Source organism: Lacerta agilis, chromosome 12 (genome assembly GCF_009819535.1).
Source record: "Lacerta agilis isolate rLacAgi1 chromosome 12, rLacAgi1.pri, whole genome shotgun sequence".
In the NCBI taxonomy this organism is placed as follows: Eukaryota; Metazoa; Chordata; class Lepidosauria; order Squamata; family Lacertidae; genus Lacerta; species Lacerta agilis.
In genome coordinates, this window is record NC_046323.1 from 31,757,152 (window position 1) to 31,781,467 (window position 24,316).

The 24,316-nt window shown below is 41.2% G+C and overlaps 1 protein-coding gene across 1 annotated transcript in view; it reads right to left on the minus strand.

Annotated features, from left to right (window-relative positions):
• CDK14 (cyclin dependent kinase 14) overlaps positions 1–24,316 on the minus strand; it is a 224,419-nt gene that overhangs the window by 147,884 nt on the left and 52,219 nt on the right. Inside the window, 1 exon segment of the mRNA XM_033165618.1 lies at positions 3,555–3,800. Within this exon segment, the coding sequence (XP_033021509.1) occupies positions 3,555–3,800 (246 nt within the window).

A 24,316-nucleotide genomic window follows, 5' to 3' on the forward strand; every position in this document is an offset into this window, starting at 1 on the left:
AAGAATTTGACTGAAAATACTGGAAAACTAATAAAAAATTATTTGACAAAAGAATCTGACTGAAAATAATGTTGCATCTCTCCACCTTCTGACATGGATATCTCTCAGCAGCCTCCAAAGTTCAAGGGGAGGGCATTCCTGCTTAGATTCCAAAAACAGCACCATTAATTTCTCTTCAATTAATCTTCTGTCTGCATCTTAGGTATTTTCCATACAGCCTTATGAGAAGTCAATTTCCCCAGTGGTAAAAGAAACCTAGTTTGCCTGCAAAATACTTAGATAAATGTCAGTGTCCAAGGTTAGAGACACAACTGTTAAATACAAATACATAAAGTTTTCCAACTAAGAAGGCTGTAACAAGTACTGTAATAATAACAAGTACTGTAAAATAATTACAAACTACTATTTCTTTTAATTACAAATAAAAATATGAGCCTTGTTAATGGGTTTTCTGGTCCTGCACAGAGGCCCTTACAGCAAAGTCCCACCTTTAAAGTCTAAATATTAACTTTTAGTCTGTCCAATCACACACACACACACACACACACACACAAAATAATTAGATATGCTGAAAGTATTACAACCAGTAAAACCAACACAATAACCCCCACATCTGAAAACTGTCAAATATTCTTTGGGTGAATGGCTGACATGTCCAGGAGTTGGGGAGTATCCGTTCTGGATGGGGTTGGACTCCCTGTGAAGAAACAGGTTTCCCTTAGGCCCAAATAACTTCTGGATAATTTCACTGAAACTTTCTCTTCCCATTAATAATTATATTTTTTCTCATTAATTGGTGGTGTGTGGGAATACACTTCGTGGGTTCCTTTGAACCCGTGGTTATTTGCTTTAGATTAATATTTATGTTATGCACTATTTTATGTATCCTTCCGTTTAAAAGTGAAAGCGAAAGCAGGGCTCAGTAGGCGTCTCGCCACTGAGATCCCTCCGCCTAGACTTTTTGGTTCCAGAGGTTCAAATTGTGAATGATCAGTTAATCTGCTTCCCGCCTTTTTTGGAGGCAGCAACAGCGTTCCTATTGGTGAATTGATCAATCATGACGTTGCACTTGGTTGTCAATAAAAGGCTGCGGCTCCCCGTATTAGGCAGATAGTCAGGACAGTCAGAGTTAGGGTTCAGATGATTTAGCTGTAGATAGTTGGGGTTTCGGGGAACGGGTTGGTTGGGTTGGAAGCGCGTGCAGGAGGTAGAGTGGTTAGCTTGCGGAAGATCTATCGGTTTAGGCTTAGATAGCTTTAGCCTTAGGTAGCCTAGAACTTGCGGAAGAATTGGCGGTTCAGGGACGGCTAGTCGAGGGGATGTGAGAATAGCTTAGGTATAGATAAAGGTAATAGCCTATGCGGGTCAGCCAAAGCCATCTAAAAGAAACAGTGATTGTCTGTCTCGATTTTATTTTTCGTAGTCTATGGGCGCTTTTTCCTGGCCGTAGTTTTGGCCACCTTTTATTTGGGTACATTAACTAAGGGAATAATTTAGGAGGTAGCAAGTGCTCGCGGGTATTTTACGAGGCACTCTTTTTCGTCGGACTACTCACGCACCTTCAGATTTAGCCTGGCGGACAACGGCCGGTGTGAGTTTAAGCTCCGGTACCATCGGCCGTCCCGTTCGCAGGCTTGGCCGGTGCCCGTGCGGAAACGCATGTAAGGCGCTGGCAGCAGATCCCCCGGCAACTGGAATCCCGCGTGTAGGTGGCCTTGCCCTGCACGCGGGGGGCTCCAGCAAAGAATCCCCGCAGTGGTGAATGGTCAAAAAAATGCAGAAGAAATTTTTGTCACAGCACTAAAAAGGAGCATTGGAACTTTGGTAGATTGGATTGGCATCTCTATAGCTAGTGCAGCATACAGATCATTTCTTGGTTACATACATGACTAGCGGGTGGGGAGCCTAGTCCCACAGAGACATTGCCAACTTCCCTTCCCACATAATAATTCAGAATACAATTTCCTGGTACGGCATTGTTAGTCAAACATAAATTTTAAAAAAAAGACTATTACATCACTTTGGGCGTACAAAAAGTCAGTAAAATTCCATCAGTTTTACTTAAAGCCTTTGTGTGAATGCAGTTGCCACTTATGGGTTTTACCCCCTCCTAGTTTGGAAAAACAATTCTTTGTTGTGGGGAAAAATACTTCTACCTGTTATATTTGCACATGCTCTTAGATTCATATTCATTTTTCATAAAGTAACAGGATGCTAATGTTATGCTTAAAATATCTAATTCTGAAATTGTGTCTAGGGATATAACATGTCCACAGGATATTAAATCTCAATATAAAATTATCCATGGGGCAATAAACATGCTCACAGTGCCTCTGTAGAAGAATTTCAGTATCAATACTGAAGATCTTGTGTCCTCAAGAGAACTAATTTCACAGCAATAAAAAGAAAATCTGAAAGTAAGGGACAAATAAATTCAGCCCTTTGTGTTCTATTCATGCAAGCCTTTTTTACAGCTGGTCAACTGAAGTGTTAAGTACATGGGATCACCTGTTTGGCTTTGACTGTGTGCAAAATACAAGCTATCTTGCATATCACAGTAACATTGTGATGTCTGGAATAAACACTAAGGACATTTGTAAACTGATGTCTCTTCTAGATAGAAAGGCTATTTAGGCAAGAGAGTGAAGGCACCTTGTCCAACGTGGCTCAGAAGCAACTCTCTGAGAAGTCTCAAATGATACTAGTCAACCTTAAACACTTATTTCTTCCAGCTAAGCTAGAAAATGAAAACATTTTATTATTATTTACTGACTAGTAACCTGTAAGTAAATAGATACCATTTTCATTTTTCTATAATTTGTATTCTTTACCTCAAAGGTCACATTAATGGAGATTTATGCAATAGTGAGAAATAAAATGCCATTTTCATATACAATAATTTGGCAGGACACCTCAGGGACAACTGCTGGCACACCAGTCATAAGGAAGGATGACATTTCATTTATCACTACTTTAAAAAGATAATACACCACATGGGGAAAGAATAACATGTTTTGAGAGCTTTGTCTGCTTTGTGATTTCACAAACTATTGTGATTTTAGAAATGTTTGTTCGGTCATAATGCACTATTTGACAAAGGTTCAGTGTTGCCAATCCAGTGTTACCAAACAAAATTTCCAACTTCTGACAAGAATAGTAAGATTTTAATTTTCATTAATAAAAAAAACTCTATTAATCTTCTAAACTAACAAGAACACCCCAAACTAGATGTTTCCTAGTATTAACAAAAAATTTACTTTTTATGTTAGATGGATAGAATTCTTAACTGTTGCATAGGATGCTAAAACAAGGATAACAACCTTCTGAGAACATAGCTCATTCAATGGAAAACAATATAATGATACTGAACCAATCTGGATCATGTTTATCTAAGACTAAAATTGCACATAATGAAAGCAGAGAGATATGGCTCTTTTAAAAATACACACAATCTCAGCATACCGCTTTAAGTGACATTGCTATTAAAAGCACCAAAACATTTGGAACTTGGATGGAGAATTTAGTTGAGATAAATATGGCATGTCTGGACTTACAGAGCTAGGACTGGAATGTCGTCTGATTTTAGGAGATTCTTTCCCAGTGGATGAAGTCTTGAAGTTAATGCAGGCATTGTTCTCTGAATGGACCCTCTTCACTTGATTATTTGGCTTTTCAAATGGATCAAAAGTGCTCTGTGTCCTCTGAACTCTGACTTTTTTGTCTTCTGGAATTGTGTCCAAGGGCTTGATCACAGAATCCATTCCTTGGCAATTCCGTGTAGACATCTTTGTGACACATATCTAAGGGAGGAAAGGGAAAATATCTATTAATTAACTTGATAAGGTACCATTGCTTTGTGACACATATCTAAGGGAGGAAAGGGAAAATATCTATTAATTAACTTGATAAGGTACCATTGCTCAGGACCAGAGCCGTCTCATCCATAGGGGCTGGTGGCGCGGCGCGCCAGGGCGCCGGGCCCCCCAGGGGCGCCCCCGCGCTCCAATCCCCTCCCCAACCCGCCCCCGCCCCCACGGGCGAGCGGGCGGGCACTCGCGCGCCGGCGGGCGGGAGGGCTGCAAGCCGGCCGTCCTCGCCTCTCGGAGCCCCAGCTGGAGCGCTGGAGCGGCGCGGGGCTTTGCGCGCCCTTCCAGCACTCCAGCTAGGACCCTGTTGCTCTCTGAGGGCTGAGCGCACGAGCCAGGGAGGGGAGGACAGTACCCACTCAGCCAGCCCATCTGCCTGACCCCGTGCGCTCCTCGGGGCGCAGATTGCTGCGCCTCCGATAAAGCTGTCTTGAAGGCAGGGAGGGGCGCCGGGGATGTAGCTGGGACAGTGCCCCCGCCCACCGGCTGGTGGCGAGATGAGAGTGGAGGGTGCGGGAGCCTTTTCCTGGGAAGGAGGCTCTGCTGAACTCTGGAGATCAAAGGGGGGGGTCTTTTACTTCCGAGGAAACACGCGCAGGAAAAGGGCTTGAGAACCACGTGGGCACGCAGCCTGCACGGCTGACCTGTGCCATTTGCGGGTGGACTGGGCCGGCGTACACCCGAGGAAACGTTCCTGGCGAGATCTGCACATGAGAAAAGTTCTGGGCGGGATTGCAACCGGACGGGGGAGGGGGTCCGTCCACTCTTGTTGTGGCCTCTCTCTCTCTCTCTCTCTCTCTCTCTCTCACACACACACACACACGGCAATCACGTCTCTATTCCGGCAATCTGAATTCTAGAAAAAGCAGAATTTGCAGCGAAGAGAGAAACAATCCACGAGCAAACAAGTCAGAATTTGCAAACAGAAGGGCAATGTTCCTCTTTTCCTGCATCCAAAAGGAATAATAATATTTTTTTAAAAAGTGGGGTGTTGGTTCATTTTATTTTATTTCTTCAAGTCGGATCCCCAAGCTTTAAAAGAGAAATAAATGAGTCTGAAGAAAAAGAAAGAGAAATGAGCCAAGGACTTAAAAGGGGGAGGGGACCTGCCAGGGGGAAAGGGGAGGGGGAGACTATGGGAAATTGCAAAGGGGGCGTCCAAAAGAGTAGTGGTGGGTTTTTGCAGGGATAAATAAAAGAGGAAAAGAATGGTGTGTGTGTGTGCGCATGTGTAAGGGGCTGATTTTAGGGAGCCGAAATGGCACCGGGAGATGTGTGTGCGTGTGTAAGCAACGCCGAAGCAATTTAAGATGCAGGGTGCATTTTGGGGCAGGTGGCAACCCAAGCAGATCAGAGCCCTGCTTAATTTGCTTTGCTTCTCCTTCCCTTTGCTCCCCAGTCGTATCCATATGGCGGGCGGGGATCTTTGTGCCATGGGGCGCTGCTGCGTGCGTGTGGGGGGCGCCGGAGGGATCGTTGAACCACGGCGCCAGGTAGGCTTAAGACGGCCCTGCTCAGGACCAAACAAAGCATTACCAGAGTGTGGGGGTAGACCATGTTTCCAGCTCCAGTTGAACTACTAACATAGGACATGAGATGCATTTGGTACAAAAAAAAAGCAGCAGGCAGATGGGTCATGGTTAACCATCTCCAACCCTCCAATTCTCCCATATAAATTATTAAAAGGTTTCAAGCCACACTCTAATAATAGAAGAAAACCCAGTTAAGGTGCAAAATGAACAAGTATGCTGGCAAGAATGAGTGGGCATAGGAGAACTTAAGCATCCTCCCTCTTACCTGCAAATCCTTCCTAAACACTCTTCCCACCTTTAATCATGTTTCACCTAGTAACATTTACTCAGTATTACTCAGAAATGTGGTGGGAATGGGTGATCAGCTGATAGGTGTGGAAAATCTGTTGACGACTCTTAACGGCTGCAATTACCCCTCCCCACTCCCTCACTATATTTACGGATCTGGTGACTTCTGTTTCAGTGTATCTGAAGAAGTGTGCATGCACACGAAAGCTCATACCAAGAACAAACTCAGTTGGTCTCTAAGGTGCTACTGGAAAGAATTTTCTATTTTGTTTCGACTATGGCAGACCAACACGGCTACCCACCTGTAACTTTGACTCCTTAGTGTTTTATAATTAAATAATAATAAGTATTCAAGTGCCATTTATTCTGAAACATTGAATATACTTATTAATTGTGAAAAGGCACAAATAAAAATAAACAGCAGCAGAATATAAATAAATAAATAAAGGGGAAAGTACAGATTTGGAAGTCCTGTAAAACTTTATCAGCCTAAATGCCACATCACTAAGTCTTAATGCCCAGTCACTGATATCTGCTGCAAAGTATTGATTTCCATTTGTTTAAAATTAGATGAGGTGAAATTAAATAAATTATGTCAATTTAAGTCATCCTACTGTGTGTATATAGCTTAATTAGTATAAGACTTGGAAAATCCAATTGGTAAAACCATACCCTATTCCTGAACCAGTGGAGGCAACATTCAGTAGTTGAATAACGCACAACATTTCTCAGGTCGTTCCTTTTCCAGCAATCAGCATGAATTTTGCTACCTCCTTAAGTCTTGTTACAGGTAAGCAGCCGTGTTGGTCTGCCATAGTCAAAACAAAATTTTAAAAATCCTTCCAGTAGCACCTTAGAGACCAACTAAGTTTGTTATTGGTATGAGCTTTCGTGTGCATGCATAGCAAATCTTATCTGAAGAAGTGTGCATGCACACGAAAGCTCATACCAATAACAAACTTAGTTGGTCTCTAAGGTGCTACTGAAAGGATTTTTTTTGTCCTTAACTCTTATGATCTAATCCCATGGCCATGAACTATGTACAGTAGTACATTCTCAAAATTATTATTTTCATTGGGAAGTGAATATCTACAAAATGGTGGGCCAACACCATTTTTTGTTGTTGAAGCAAAAAAGAATCTCTAGCCTTTGTATAATTCACTTCAAAGTGTTGCCTTCATGTATAAGTCTAGTGGTATAAACACTTTCTAAAATCACATTATTCCTCAAAGTGCCTATCCTGATTTTATTACTTCAAATCCAATTTATTTCAATTGTTCTCAGACAGCAGACTTTATTCAAATGTAATATGCTAGGCACAGAGTGGTTGTTCTAAACCTCTTAAGTTTCCAAATAGTACTCCGCAGCAGTAGAGGGGACTCTTAGATTTGCAGTTATCAGAAAGGAGAACTGATGTAATCTCCTTGTATATCTGGGTAGAAGCTCCTAAAAGGAAGATGAGGAGCCGGTTCCAAAGCATACAAGTATGCATTTTTATTTGTGCATTAAATGCAATACTTTAAAAATGGAATTGCAAAAATAATCTCCAGGTTGTTCTTCACATTTGTGAGATGATCTCCAAAGCCAATACATTCAAAGGAATGACCAAGTCATCAGCTATTACTTTTCAGTTGTTTGTGGATTAAGTATTTTATTAACTTATGGATTCTGAGCAATTAGCTACCTTAATCTAAATCTTAAAACGTGTTAAGCAAGTCCTTGAAAATGGTATTGCCATCACCTGTGGTGGTCATCACTGGAGGAAGCCTAGGAAGCGCAGACTATTATAGATCCATAATACAAGCATAAAATGCTTCCCCAAAATAGTAAGACTATATCTCACCAAAAAGCCTTCCTTTGCAGTGTAACAGGAATCCAATGAATCTGTACACCAATGAACATTTCAAATTCAAAATAGTTTAAACAATAAGACTAGCTTACTTTGAAATACAATTCTGCAAAAAAGCAAGAGAGATTGAAAGTAACATTAAAGGACTTCTTTTCAGACAATGCCTCTAGTATAAAAACTGAATTCAAAGACACAATTAAATAATATGTATGATCCAATGAACTCCAAGATGCATGTGGTAGGCCCTTACACAATTCTACAACCAGAATGACTAGAAGATCTAATCATTAAATCTGAATGCTACAACTTTGTGCCGCATATCACTCTACATCAGTTATGATAGTTGATGCAAGTGCAGAGTCAAAAATTACTTGCCCTGACTACCTAAATCAATTATTATATTGCACAGGTAAGATTCTTTCTGTCACCATGACCTTCCACTATGACACAAATATTAACGATTATATATACATTGTGTGCATAATATCCTCCAGCTTCACAGATGCTGTTAGTCCTTTTGCATATATGCAAAATGAGATGGAGAGCTATAATGTTTTGTTGTAAATGTAACATAATTGTTAGATAATTGTTAATTTATCTGTTTTAAAGGCAGTACACAGAAGGTTGCCATGATTAGCCGTGCACTGAATCCTGATTATAATTTACTCTAGAGAATTCATCTTCCCTCACATTGAAAATAACTTTGTAAAATACCTACTGCCATTGATTTTATCTGGCTCAGCAAGAGCAATAGTTTAAGATGAAATATGCTAGGCAAGAGGTTATCTCCTTGCATGCAAAATGCAGCCACTGTCCAATATTGATTGCAACTATTCTTTTATTAAAACAAAAAAATAAAAATTTGTACTAAGGCGAAGTCTAAACCAAGTCTCAGCACTACTCCAAAGGTTTCCTCTACAGAAACATCTGAATGAAGTTATACAATAATTTAAGAATATCCATTGAAATAAATAAATGCTTAACTGTATAAATGGCAAACCATAGCCAACAACCCTTGGGCAAGAGAGCTCTGACCTCAGTACAGGAAAGCAAACACAAAAGTCTGCTGTAGGTGTACAAAATTCATTGCCATCAAGATCCGTAGAAAGAGAGTCTCAATACAGAGATCTCTACTTCACAATGGCAGACTGCTTGTCTTGATGCTGCATTCATGGAAATCACATATGATACCCTATCAGAAAGAGTGAAAGAGTATAAGAATTCATTTAACAGAGGCGGAGAGAAGAAACACCATGGTGTATCTTTAATTGTGAATCTGGACACCCTTCATCTGCCCAAGCTGCAATAAAACATGTCTCTCTCGTACTGGTCTCTACAACTATCGCAGGTGCACCAAATCTCTGATGGTTTGACTTTACCCCTGATGGCACATTCTTCCGTTCTCTCTCAAGACAGATGTATGGCAACAAGCATTTACTGTATACAGATCTGCAAACAGTACTGAACATGCAGAACTATGGATTGGGCAACTAGCCCAATACTGTATTTTATAACTGAACTGGAAAAACAAATCAATTAAATGGTCACAAGACTAGCATGGATAAAAAGATGGTTCTTTGAAATGTGGAGTTTTCTGATGTCTGGAATAAACAAAATATTTGAGGAATGACACGTTCTATTTTTGAACTTTTCACATGACATTATCTTGCCTACTTTCAAAGGGCAAAGTGTTATCTTTTGCAAAACCTTTGAGTGAGTTGTTCAAAAGTGGAGCTAATGAAGTGCATATGACATCTTATTCAGCTTCTAGGATGAAGCAATTCAGGGCTAAATTCTATGCTAAAGGTGGGTGAGTGATATGTTCACATTATCATTCCTTAAATGCATTACAAAACCCACAATTTGTAATATAATTTTGGGATTTTTTTGCTGTACTAGAAAAAAACATTTCATTAATTAGCCTTCAGCTAATTAAAACCAATTTATGGCCTCTTGAACAGCGGGGAGGGTCATTGCTTTTACTATGTTTGGTATTTTTGTGTATAAAATCTATAAATTCATAGCATGCTATAGTATATATAACAGAACAATCTTGCTTTGAAATAAATACTATGTTTTCCTTAGAAAGCACATTTAAAAATTTTAAGAATGCAATTGCTGGCTTTTAGGGCTAGAATAGTTTACGAGGTCTTTTACACCTGAAAAAAATAAATTTCACTTTTCTGGGTTCCTAACTAGGATTACAGGTTAGCACGTTGAACCACAATAGACTGGGAGACTGATGAGTCAGAAAGAAAGACTCAGAATTTCATGAGAAGTGAAAGCCATATGATGTATATCTATCTCCTAGTCTAGGAATGTAGTTCAACCCTTTGTCCTTTAGAAGAACAGAGACATATTATGATAGAAAAAATATTTCACTTATGAGGGTGTTTCCCTTTACACACCCACACCCACACTCACCACACTTGTGTTAATACTGTCAGATCTTTTCCACAAAAATCAAAAGTGATTCACTATACATACCTTTTCACTACTTGAAGTGTGCAACATCATGAATGACTAAGTGATCCCATATTTATCTTTAAGGTTACCTCATGTGCAATACTTCTGCAAATCCAGACATTCAACATCCATGCAGCACAGTAAGATGGTATGTAAAGCTACAGACAGACAGATATGAGACTTGGGGGCCACTGGTCATCACAAAACAAGGGACCTCTAGCTGGAAGCAATATTATTTGCTTAAGAATTTGTATCCCACCATTCAACAGGCTCCCAGGGCAGATTATAATATGCCTCTGTATATAAATTGGTGGGTAGCAACAATGAGAGTTGGAGTAAACATACATTTTGACTGATCCAGTAGGGCTTTTATTTTAATTTTATTTTAAATTTTAATGAATATAGAAGCCTCTTCAATAATAAATAACAATAACAACAACAATTTATTTATACCCCACCCATCTGGCTGGGTTTCCCCAGCCACTCTGGGCGGCTTTCAGCAAAATATCAAAATACAATAATTCATCAAATATTTAAAGCTTCCCTAAACAGAGCTGCCTTCAGATGTCTTCTAAAAGTCAGATCGTTGTTTATTTCTTTGCCATCTGATGGGAGGGTGTTCCACAGGGCGGGCGCCCCTACTGAGAAGGCCCTCTGCCTGGTTTCCTGTAACCTCACTTCTTGCAGTGAAGGAACCCCCAGAAGGCCCTCAGCGAACAATGGGGGTGGAGACACTCCTTCAGGTATACTGGGCGAGGCCTTTTAGGGCTTTAAAGGTCAGCACCAACACTTTGAATTGTGCCCGGAAATGTACTGGGAGCCAATGTAGGTCTTTCAGGACCCATGTTTTTTTTAAGAAGCGGTTTAATAACCACCTCTTTCAGCAGGTCTGAGAAGCCTCCCTCACGGAGAGAAGAATTCACCACCCCGAGGAGCCCATTGCTCAGCCTTTCCTGGCTTGCTTTTATGAGCCAGGGTGGGCAAGGATCAAGGAGACAGGTGGTCGGTTTCACTCATCCAAGCAGCCTGTCCACATCCTCAGAGGTAACATATTGGAATTGATCCCATGCAGATACCAGAACAAGTTTTTATCACAGACCATTTCCTAGTTGTGCCAGTTTTCTTTTCTTTTTTACAGGAAAATTTTGCTTGGGAAAGGAACAATTAAGCATGTGATTTTCCACTACAGTCTAAAATAGTCATTCTATTAATAATCACAATCATAAACATAATCTAAATAAATATCCCACCACCCCATGCTATATAGACCAGACTTCAGTATTCCCTGATCAGTCGTTATGCTTGCAGATATGAACCAGATCTCAAGAGCCCAGGGCCTCGCAGGTAATATCTTGTACAAATTTTCGCGATGCTTCAACCCAAATGGAACTACAGTAGATGCTTTCAGACCTCTAATAAATAGTGGGTGATTCACTGTACTCCTGGTATCTGAAGCACGTCTCTGCATTCCCAGCAAATGTATTGATAGACCATTACAATTTCAGTTGAGTGAATTATCTCCATAGAAACTAAACAATTCTCTGCAGCATTCACACATTGCATTAAGGTTGCCTTTAGTTCAAATTCCATACAGAGCAACGACTGTAACAACTACCAAAGAAATTAAATGTTAAAAAGTTAAAACTCTAAAAGGAATATGCTAACTAATATCTGAAGTAGAGATGGAGCACATGAACGAACACTTTTCCAGAAAGTGTAGCATCATTTAAGTACCATGGTAGGAACACTGATAGCAAATGTATTCCTTAGCAGACTATGCTTGTACACGAGATAAGAGGCACAGGCTACCTAGGTGCTTCTTTACTTTCTGAACTATAAACTGCTGATCTCTTGCAAGCAAACACTCCTCTGGTTTTCCATTATCTTCTGCAGGCACTGCCTGTAAATTACCATGTGCAGAAGCTCAAGCGCACTCAGCTGAAAGAACATAAGAAGCTGCCTTATACTCTGTCAGATCATTGGTCTATGTAGCTCAGTATCATCTACCCAGACTAGCTTTCATACCTAGCCATACCTGGAGATGCCAGAGATTGAACCTATGGCCTTTCACATGCAAAGCAGATGATCTACCGGTGGGTAACAACCCTTACCCATCACACACCATGTGTGTGTTTCTATATTTAAACAGTTTCCTTATCTCTACTGCCTGGGCAGGTTTCTACTACAGACGTTTCAACACTGCATCAATACTGAATGTAGCACGGGAGGCCAATGCACAGCCACATTCACAGACTAAACAAATGGGAAATATCTGTGATGCAACGGGTGGTTTGATCATATGCATTACTTTACAAGATTAATGAATTAAGAGCATGGCCATTTCCCCCCACCCACCCACCCACCCATCTTTCTAAAAACCATAAATTTCAAGTAGCATATATCAGCAAAATATCAAAATACAATAAAGCGAGTATTGAGCCATTAAAACAAAACTAACCAAACTTTGTTAGGCATTTCTAATAGAAATGAATCCAAGATCTAAATCTTGCAATGGAGGAATTATTGAACGGCCGTAAGAGACTCCCTAAATCAAGAAGACAAAAAGTTTTAAGTTCCTGTGGGTAATGATGACACAACACACAATATAGTGTTACTGTTTTGTCCTCGTATTTGGGGAGCAGGCCTTCCGGCTACAAATTAAATGGAGCAGACAGAAAAGCAGGGGTATCAATGTCATGACAGAGAGGAATCCTGATTATTGTTGGTCTTTAAAGGTAGACTGTTGTTGTTTAAAAAGATCCTAGTGTTCTCAGGCTTTTTTACAGTTTAAACCCAAGCCTCTACTCCTATGAATGCTTACATCCAACTTCCATTAATAATATGTAGTTTAGTGTAGCTGCCAGCAGTAAGAAGATTTATAGTATTTGCAGGGTTGTGACCTAGTTTCAAGACAACCACCCCAGTGTCTAATTTTTTCTTTGGGTCCTAGACAGGTTCAAAGCCTGCCATCCTTCTCCTACTTTACGTACTCAAGAATTGGCCTGCTGCCTTGGGACAATGGAGACAGCAATATGATTGCTTAAACACACTGGCTTTTAACTCATCTTTATGCAATCTTCCTGCTTTCAAAGGTCTGCTGGAAGTAGCACAAAAGAAAGATGAAAAAGCTGCTGCCTAAAGGCTGTTGCAAAGAAAGCATAATTTCATTTCAAGAAAGGGTATCAGCAAACATTTTTTTTTCCAAGAGAGGGAGAGAAAGAAGAGCAAAATGAATGGCTGGGTAGTGAACCAAAACTGATCCTAATAATAAATTTAGCTGTTTCATAGTCCATAGACAAGGCAAGACCATAAAAAAATCATACTCCTGACACACTTCATAATTAGCACTAGAGATTTGTTGTTTTCTTGTAAAATTATATTCTGTAATACATTGGGAGTCAGTAAGCTCTAACTGTGAATTATGTGCTGTATCCAATGTTAGTCATATTGTGAGTACACAAATTGAAATTAATGGACATGAGTAACTTGGGTTCATTAATTTCAATAGGTCTACTCCAAGTATAACTTGGCTGGCTACAACCCTTTAATGGTAAGCCACCAATACTAGCACTCAGCTGCCACTACAACCAAGAATATGTCATCTTTGGAAACAGTGTTAATATGATATTAACACCAGACTTATTCTTTGCAACTTTTTAAAAAGTTTAGAATTTCTACTCCAGTATTTATCATCATCATCACCTGTCACGCCTAGCCCTGACCTAGCAACAGTGGTGGAGTCCTCAGAGGATGAACCAAACACTCCACAGGTTGAGGACCTGTAGCAGCAGACAGGATCCCCTGAACCAGTGCTCTGGGTAACATTGGCTTCTGATGGGAGGGCGCTGCTGCATAATAGAGTGGGACTATTGCTTTCCTTAAACTGGACACTATACTTCTGTTGATGCAGCCTAGAATAGCTAGGATTTTAAATTTGTGTAATTCAATTCCTTGCATGCCTTTGCAGTAGATGCCATATTTAACCAAATATAATGTTCAGAAAATATAATTCACAGTAGTTTAATTCCCTGTATAAGGCAAAGAGAATTTTTTTTTTACTTTGACTTGTATGCTCTTCACTCATTAGTTACCTGTTCTTTACTGTCATCTGGCATCATCAAAACTTAAAAGAACCAAAGCCAAGTTGTATGTATACCTTTCACTAACGTGTCCCAAAAAGCAACTCTGATATCCTTTATTACAATATGCCGCTCACAGGCCAGTTGTTATGCACTTTATTTTTGCTTGCTTCCAACCACTTTTTATTAATAGATATGCTGCAATGATGAATATTGGAAATTATTTTAAGCTTGGCAAGGCATTGGGACTATCCAGGCTATTTTAGTTTCTGCAATTAATGCTATTCACAGTGATGAATTCATGTAAATAGGAAATTATTGCATTGTGCTGAATTTTGAGGCCATGGAGAAAGTCATGACATCTCAGACGAAGCATTTTTAATTTTTATTCTGGGGTTCTCTTGTAAATATTGAGGGCACAAGGAGAAGGGGGACGACAGAGGACAAGATGGTTGGACAGTGTTCTCGAAGCTACCAACATGAGTCTGACCAAACTGCGGGGCAGTGGAAGACAGAAGTGCCTGCCGTGCTCTGGTCACGAAGAGTCGGACACGACTGAATGACTAAACAACAACAACTCTTGTAAAACGGCTAAATAATAAAGGATGAACATTAGCTGCCTAATGAGTGGCTTTTACACACACACACACAAAAAAAAAATCGAGTGAGAAAATGCCCAAAGTACACAAATTCAGTTATCACCATTCCAAAGTTCTCTTTTCTTGCCCAAAGACAAATAGAACAGAACTGCAGAATGGAGCAAAACTGAAGGAAACCTAACTCACCCCCTGTTCAAATGCACTGAATTCAGTGGCTGAATTTGAAAGGGAGATTATCCAGTAAGGTAAGATAGATGGCAATGGAACTGGCTGTAGGACAACCCAGGATGTTGGTTATTGGGGGCTTCAATATTCACTTCAGGTCCATCTTGAAAAGAGCTGGCTCAGGACTTCCTTACCACATGACCACTATGAGGCCATCAAAATACGATTTGCTAATACCTGGTATTTCTGACCCCTCAAGAAGTTGGTGGTCTGAAAATGGGAATCTCATCAGTAACCCTGTTGTCGTGGTCAGATCTCTTCTTAGTGAGGTTTGGACTGGAAGTAGATCGATCTCTCTCTACAGGGATGGTGGGCCCATTAAGCATGCCTGCCCCTAAAACCTAAAAAAAAAAAATCAATGGATTCCTAAATGCTCTTGAGGATTTCCCTGCTGACATGGCTGGTGGTCCTGGCTTCTGGTTTCACTTTGTAACGGCAAGATAGAAAAAGCTTTAGACCCAAGCATCCTCTCCTGGATTGCAAGAGCTTGGCTGGCTTCTTGGTATACTAGGGCTATAAAACAAGCACAGAAATGAACAAAATGCAGGTAGCATTAATACGCCCTGGAAACTTTTGATGAAGAACTGTTAAGAAATTATTTTAAATAAAATAAAGCGAGGAACTTGTGCCTTTTATCCTGGTCAAAACATAGACTACTCCTAGAGCTCACAGGGCACAGCAGCAACAGCAGCTTCAATGTCACACTGAACAGGCTTTCAAAGCCAGCTGTTCTAGACAGACACCATCATACAAAGCAAGAAATGAGCACCGATCAGAGAAAGACTGATAACTATAAGGAAGAACTAAGCAGAAGAAGTACATGTTCTGTCTCCATCTGGAGCAGTTCTGCTATGTCTGCAATCCAGCGAAGCCTTTTTCTCACTTGTTGTTTAGGATAAATTTCCTACAAGGCTCACTTGACTGATTTACTGAGACAATAATCCCTTTCACAGGAAACATCTATCAAGTAGCAAAACAACATGAAGCAGTTCACTGTGTCAACATGTGGAGATGCTGAGGCTCTATGCAGAGCAAATGCTTTATATGTAGAAGGTCCCAAGTTCTTCCCTGCCATTTCCATTATAACAATTAAGGTATAGGAAAAGGCCACTGCCAGAGAGCTTAGGGAATCACTGCCAGCCAGGGTAGGCAGCTTATATGCAGGCAGCAACCATTTCAGGTACGTCCAAATCACCGATGCACAAGTCCTTTTGGACCTGGAAGAGGAAAGAACGGGGGCAGAATGGGAGGCAGAATGGGAGCAGGGTGGAATAGGGCGGAACAGGGTGGGTGAGGCATGTTTATACATACTCCACTGGCACATTCGGGGGCTAGGAATGGAAACCCTGTGAAAAATGGTCGGTGCCTGTATCTAAAAAGAGAGGAAGTGCTTGGAATGGGGCTTCGTGGCAGTGTTACCTCACACTTCGTGATGACACATCAGCATTATGAGCAGAAATTTAGCAGAAGGACAGCAGCAGCACCTAAATTTGTTTCAGAGGTCGAGTATCTTGAGTTGCAGCCAGCACAAGTTCACAGCTCAACTCATACATCATCTTGCAAGATATCATGCTCATTCATTTGTTAAAACAGTATCTGAAGAAGTGTGCATGCACACGAAAGCTCATACCAGGAACAAACTCAGTTGGTCTCTAAGGTGCTACTAGAAAGAATTTTCGATTTTGTTAAAACAGTGTGTGTGTTCCCCACAGCAAGAATCCGGGTTTTGCATCAACTGGATATTGTAAGAAAGGCAGCTGTTTGCCCAGCTGCTCAAAAACTATTGGGGTTTTATATTGTTGGGTAGAACTGTATCCTACCTAGGAGTTGTAATATTCTATCATGGTAGCAGATGAATGACCACAACTAGTCAGAACAACTGTGCTGAAAACCTAATGTGCAAAGTTCTAAATTCTTTCACCTAAATATGAGCTGCCAAGTTGCTAGAAACTCCCAGGTACAACATGTTGGCACAACACACTTTAAAGAATTGATCATTTATACAGCTCTTTCAATATAAGGGTGTCATTTGAAGTACTATTGGCAATCCTCATTCTTCTTTAAACAAGTCAGCATTATGTTTATATTTTGTAGGCATGATCAATGCCAGAGGGGAGTATAAAAGCTTAAGACATTCCTGAGAGAAGCATATTGCAAAAAGCAACTATGAAGAGAGCTTCCTAATGGGAAATGGGTGGGGAGATAATGACAGAGGAGATCCATCTAAATACTTGGAGAATCATAGTTTGTGAAATTTTGGAATTGGAAGCAGGCAGCTGGAAAACTACTTCATATTCCTAGGAAAGAGCACAACACTTGGATCATCCATATGTTTAAATATTTTGAGCACAAGCATCTAAGTTTTAGGAGGCTGTTATTTTTCTTAACTCTTGCACAATCATATAACATAGAACGATGTCAATTGATTCTGGCTATGTTTTCTCAAAGGAGCTGCAGTAGCTCAGGTTTCTGTCATGTAAGGTAAAGGTACCCCTGACCATTAGGTCCAGTTGCGGATGACTCTGGGGTTGCGGCGCTCAGCTCGCTCTATAGGCTGAGGGAGCCAGCGTTTGTCCACAGACAGCTTCCAAGTCATGTGGCCAGCATGACTAAGCCACTTCTGGCGAACCAGAGTAGCGCACGGAAATGCCGTTTACCTTCCCGCCGGAGCGGTACCTATTTATCTACTTGCACTTGATGTGCTTTCGAAATGCTAGGTTGGCAGGAGCTGGGACTGAACAACGGGAGCTCGCCCCGTCATGGGGATTCGAACCGGCCGACCTTCTGATCGGCAAGCCCTAGGCTCTGTGGTTTAGACACATCACAATAGGGTACATTTCTAATATGAAGTCTACAGGCATATCTTCACTCTGATTTTAATGCAATGAATGTTTGGAACAGCTGGTTCTGAGGTTATATTGCAATTAAAAAGCAACAGAAATACTATTGTTTAGAAGGAACTTTGGTATGTTAAATGAGAACCAGATAATTAGTTTCCTTTCTTTCTAATGTAGGTTAAGAAAAACTATCCAAGAATTTGTCAACAAGATACTTACATTTAATTTTGAACAGTATGATAGAATACGCACTTTAAAAGTGTGACCTGAAAATGAATATATGCTCACCATGTTCAGTAAAAGCCTCCCGCCCCCCCCTTTAATTGCAGGAGTTACATATACAGTCATACCTCAGGTTATGAACACTGCGGGTTGCACGTTTTCAGGTTGCAGACTGCACCAAACCCGGAAGTACCGGAACGGGTTACTTCCGGGCTTTGGCGCTTCTGCACATGAGGCCATTTTGCGCTTCTGCGCATGTGCAGACGCGCCAAATCGCGTCACGCGCATGTGCAGTGCTTCAGGCTGCGAACACTGTGGGTTGTGAACGTGCCTCCCACACGGATCACATTTGCAACCCGAGGTATGACTGTATATGTGACAGGAGTGTGAGTGTGTGAGTGTGTGTGCGTGCATGCATGCATGCATGCATGCTCTGTTGACCTAGACACAGGATGACGAAACGACTTACACATCACAATTGGTTAACAAAGGGCAAAGTGTATTGGGAGCTACACACCATGCAGAAACTGCTGTGCCAGCTGGCACTCAGCAAAAAGGTTTCCTTTGAAAGCGGTAATCTGCTACCTGTGAGAGTTGGAATCCACTGACATGCCATGAATCACTGTTGCTATACTTCAGTCAAACACAGGTTGAGTAGCACAAGTATTTGTACTGCAGAACAATAAAAAAAAAATCTTTTCAATACACTATCAATTTTCTGGACTACAGGAGGTCTAAGAAAAGCATTACTTTCTCATGGAATGGAAGGAACTACAGAACCTGCTTTCAAGCACAATTCTATGCACTTCATTTAAAAACAACAACAACAACCATTAAATTACTGGTTATTCCTGCTTGAAAACATTGGTGGAAACCAATGCTTGGAAATCTACACAATAAATATACAAACACCCTCTGTTGATAGGTCTCATTTCCAAATGTCAAGGAAGGTGAAAATAAATACTGCTTTTCAAGTAAAAAGAATTTGTATTGCATAGGTTACAAATTTATCCAATATACACAGTCTCCAGGTGGCTGTAAGAAATCCAGTTCTCATTAGCAAACTGAATACTTCCAGCCTTTATGGAATCTGCAATGGTGCACATTCCCCATGTGCAACTGAAACAGGTCAACCATCTCTTTTCTAAAAGAATTAATAATGTCACTGAATAATGTCATTCCCTTTCTTTATCTCCTCCTAGCTGGATAAGAGAGTTGTCTTGAGGGTCTTGATTTCAACAGAACAAAGATTGGAGGGACCTGAAGAACTGCAGCTTGACAGAAAGCCAGATAGTAGTTTTTTTTTTTTTAATGCTTCTAATGTTTTTTTTTAATGTTTCTACGGCCCAGATGAGATACACCGAATTTATGTTCGGTGTTTCCATTTGTATCCTATTCTGCCTTCAGGAGCTCAAATTGACATCTTAGTCTTACCAGGTAGGTTAGGCTGATGGCGAAGGACCCCACGCTGGTGCATACATATGATAAACTGCAGTTTAGAGACAGGGGTGAGGTCTTGAGGTTGTACGTACTGTTTCCCATTGCGCATGAATTCCTCCTGACTCTCCTGGGCAAAACTAAACACAGGTGCTTCTAAATCTCCTTTGAGTACTTAAGACTCTGAAATCACAGCATGCATGATCACACAGCACATGCCCTATTACCTAAACCTCAAGTTATGTGTATTTCTGCAACATGCCACTGATTTGCCCATGACCAACCCATGGGTTTTGTGGCTGAAATGGGTTCTGAACCTGGTTTTACACACCAAAGCCCATCACCCTAGCAGCAATCAGAGCCCACTAGCTCTTTTATAGCTGCAGAAGAGAACACATCTAGACAGCCTATAGAAAACTTGTGATGAGCATTCAGAACTGCCCCTCCAATAGAATATTTCCGTTAAATATAAAATCAAAAATTCTTTCCAGTAGCACCTTAGAGACCAACTGAGTTTGTTCCTGGTATGAGCTTTCGTGTGCATGCACACTTCTTCAGATACGATGCATCTGAAGTGCGCATTAAGATCGGCTACGATAATTCAGGAAACCAAGAAAACCTTGAAGATTCATCTATTTATGTCTATAGCCAAAATGCAATACCCACCATTCTACAAGTACTTTCAGTTTTTAAAATACTGATTATAAAAAGGCAGGTGTTAAAACACCCAAAAGCCACATTTAAATGAATGAAAGTAAATGCAAATAGATAGTGTCAGCTGAAATCTTAAGGAAACTTGAAATAGATGTTATACATGCACAGACATCTTGTACCATAAGCAAATAAAATTATCACTCAGAACCCAGATATAGCAGAAGTAATTATTCGTCCACAAATTCATGAGATTAGCCTTCCTGTCCAAAGTGAAAACAGAGGTTCCATTCCTATCAAAATGTAAATTTGTGGCTTAAGTATGTTGAAAGAAGGCAGCTCCCTGTCACTCACATTTAAGGAAAAAACACATTTGCAATACATTTCACACCGGTCTGAATTTCCTCTTCTATGAGAAAAGCTCCTACAGAGATATTTATTATCTATGATCCTATATATTTCTTGGGAGAAAGTCTTACTGATTTCAATAGGAGTTTCTACTAGCTAATGCCAAGGTGCAGGGAGAATCAAGAGATAACCATCTGCTAGACATCTGTGGAGCAAGTAGGCATTAATATGTTGCTACATTATTACCGGTATATACAACTCTAAATTCATCACCCTGTTCCTACAGGTAGTAGTACCCAACACTTCCTAATATATCACATATTTAGAAAGTGTTCTTCATGTCAAAAGAGACCAAACTCAGTTTGACATTTCTATGAACAAAAAATTAATGAATTTAAATCTGTGGTTCCTTTAATATATCTCAATGCCAGAATAGCTCCTCTAATTCACTCAATGGAATCAACTCAAGCATGGATACAGGAGAACTATATGAGAGGCAGGTCCACCACAGATCAGATAAAATGAAGTTCATGGCTCATCTCATGCTGTTACACATTTGCTAGTCTATTACTGTGTTCATGCGTGCTTTGCATGCTGACTGTTTTGTACTGGGCTTTAAAATGTTTCTCTTTTAATGTAGTAGCATGCTCCTGCCCAAGCTTCCCTACATGCTAAATTATTCCACAGACCAAAAACTGCTGCCATGCAGCCGTTTAAAATATCTTAGAACATTGATATAGAGCCAACACACAGGTAATGTACCCCCCCAAAAAACCCCGCTGACCTCAGCCATACTGTTTTGGCATTTCCTTAAAGGTTCATTTCAGCATAGTACACGCCTTCCTTCCCTTCCACATTAAGGAAAGCCTCTAATTTACAGAAGCCATTTATTCCACCTAGGTTCAGCATGACACAGACTTGTTTGCAGTGATGGAAAAGTGATTGGTCACGTCCTTCATCCACTCGTCCCGGAGGGCACTCAGCCAAGCATATACGAGTAAAATTGTGCATAGCATCCTCTTTATACTCTTAATAAAACAGCCTAGGAGAGCAAAAGGGCTGTAGAACAAGAAAGAAGCACAGCTCTTAAAACCTTCCCCACCTATTTTCACAGAGAAAGGTGAAAATTTCCATCCCCTCCCAGCATCTCAGGAGAGCGTACAGTCTCATGGGTGATTCCTGAGATAGCTGTAACATTCACCACCAGTCTGCGTTTAAAGGATTTAAAAGAAAATAGGAAGCCCAGCATGCATCTAGAATGAATCCTGCTCAAGTTGCAAGCATGCGATAAACGAGGGGCTCAGGTTTAGTAAGACGACAGGAATTCAATTCATCTCTTATTTAAAAAAAAACACAGCCTTACCGTTTTGTTGTAGAAAGGATCGGGTTAGATTCACCTACGACTCTCTAGCATGCCTCTAGGAGCATTAGTGTTTGCAGGCAGGCCAGCCTCATTCTCAGCAACTGAATTCACAACATCTTTCTCGCACTAGCAAGCTGAAATGGTGCGGCTGTACTACAGCTAAGAAAGGGGGAAATTATAAGCAGAAAAACAAAGAAATCCCTCAAGGAAGGATATTCTCTGCGGAGTTGCTGCGTGGAAGGTGCATCAAGGAAGGAGATTTCAGCGTCTAAATGCCGTCAACAGCACACGGATATGGGAAGGAAGGTTTTCGGTTGTTGCTTTTTAAAAGAAAATGTGATGGACTTGCCTGTGGAGTTTCCCGGGAAGGCACTCTACTCAGGCTCTGCAGCAGTATTGCAGCCAATGTAACTATGCACATGCAGTCTAGGTGGTGTGCAGCATCGTAGATATTTTGGGGGGGGGGGGTAGGCATGTAAATGTACACCATGGAAGAGCTTCAGTAGAATAAGGAACTGAGGCCAACATATGTACAACTTATTAAGAGGCTGGTGGTGGGGAAGGATAATTAAACGATACAACTAATTATGGTCAATTCAGTTATTTCCCTATTATTAAAAAATAAAATGCCAAGTGCGAGGGGGAGAAGGAGGAAGCAGTGCATATGATGACATTTGTTCACAGTGCCTCAACTTTGTAGTGTGCAACTACTTTACAAGGTTAATTAAAGCCTGGCCATTTTAAAGAGAGAGAATTTAGACTCTTCCCCACAGCTTTAATTAATGGGGAATTAATGCCCTCACTACTCCTCATAACAAAGCCAATGACACCAGAATGTTTAAGTGATTGAATTATTGCCATCAATAAGGCTGAACAATATACATGTCTAACTCAGCCTTCCCTAGTCAACTGCTCTCCAGATGTTTTGGATATCAATTCCCACAATCCCTGACCATTGGCCATGCTGGCTGGGGCTGATGGGGGTTCAAAAAACATCTGGAGGACATCAGGTTGGGGGAAGCTGGTCTACTTCACAACTGTGCATTCAGTTCCCTCAACATTATGCCTGCAACACATTACATCTAAACAATCTAACAACTCAGCTGCAAAGATGATTTGCCAAGGCCCTCAAAGAGCTCTGCTTTTGATCCAAGAGCATATATCCTGCAAAGCCTAGTAAGATCCAGTGAAAGAGACTGCTCAAAGGGAAGTGCACTATGAACTAATTTACCTAGAAAAACAGAGTTATTAGGTTATAAACTAGAATCATAGAATTGCAGAATTAGAAGTGACTTCTAGGGTCATCTAATCCAATAACCTTCGATTCAGGAACCTCAACTAAAGCATTCAAGACAGATGGCCATCCAACCTCTTCTTAAAACCTCCAAGGAAAGAGAGTCCACCTCCTCTCATGGGAGTCTGATGCACTGTTGAACAGCTCTTGCACTCAGAAAGTTTAGACTGAATCTCCTTTCTTGTAACTTGAGTCCATTGGTTTGGATCCTGCGCTCTAGAGCAGGAGAAAACAAGCTTTCTACAACCTCCAGGTGACAGCCTATTAGATATTCGAAGATGGCTACGTCCTCTTTCCCAGGCTAAACATACCCAGTTCCCAGGGCCGTCTCGTCCATAGGGGCTGGTGGTGCGGCGCACCAGGGTGCCGGGCCCCCCAGGGGCACCCCGCGAGCCCGCCAGCATACCGGGCTCCCCCTCCCCAACCCGCGCCCGCCACAACGGGCGGGCAGGTGGGCTGCAAGCCGGCCGCCCTCGCCTCCCGGAGCCCCAGCTGGAGCGCCAAATGGCCCTGCCAGTTCCCTTCAAATCGTTTCTCATAAGACTTCGTTTCCAGACCCTTGATCATCTTGGTCACGTTCCTCTGCAGACATTCCAACTTGTCAACATGCTTCTTAAATGGAGGTGCCCAGAACTGGACACAGTACTCCAGGTGTGGTCTGACCAAAGCAGAATAGAGTGGTACTATTACTTTCCTTGATCTGGACACTACTGCTGATGCAGCGTAGAATAGCATTAGCTGTTTTTTGTTGCTGCATCACACTACTGACTCATGTTAAGCTTGTGATCTTAGCTACCTTTCACACCTAGCCAGATGTCCCCCATCTTATATTTGTGCATCTGTTTCGTCCTGTCTGCCTAAGTGTAGAACCTTAAATTTGTCAACGTTGAAATGCATTTTGTTAGTTTGGGCCTAGTTCTCCAATCTGTTAAGGTTATTCTGATTCTGTCTTCACTGGCATTGACTACCCGCCAACCAGTTTGCTATAATTTGATGAGCGTCACCTCTGTATCATCATCCAAAGGGCTTTGAACCCTGATCTCCCAGGTCCTAGTCTGACACCCTAACCCAGGGGTAGGCAACCTAAGGTCCGTGGGCCGGATGCGGCCCAATCGCCTTCTCAATCTGGCCCGCGGACGATCCGGGAATCAGCATGTTTTTACATGAGTAGAATGTGCACTTTTATTTAAAATGCATCTCTGGATTATTTATGGAGCATAGGAATTTGTTCCCCCCTCCCCGCAAAATATAGTCCGGACC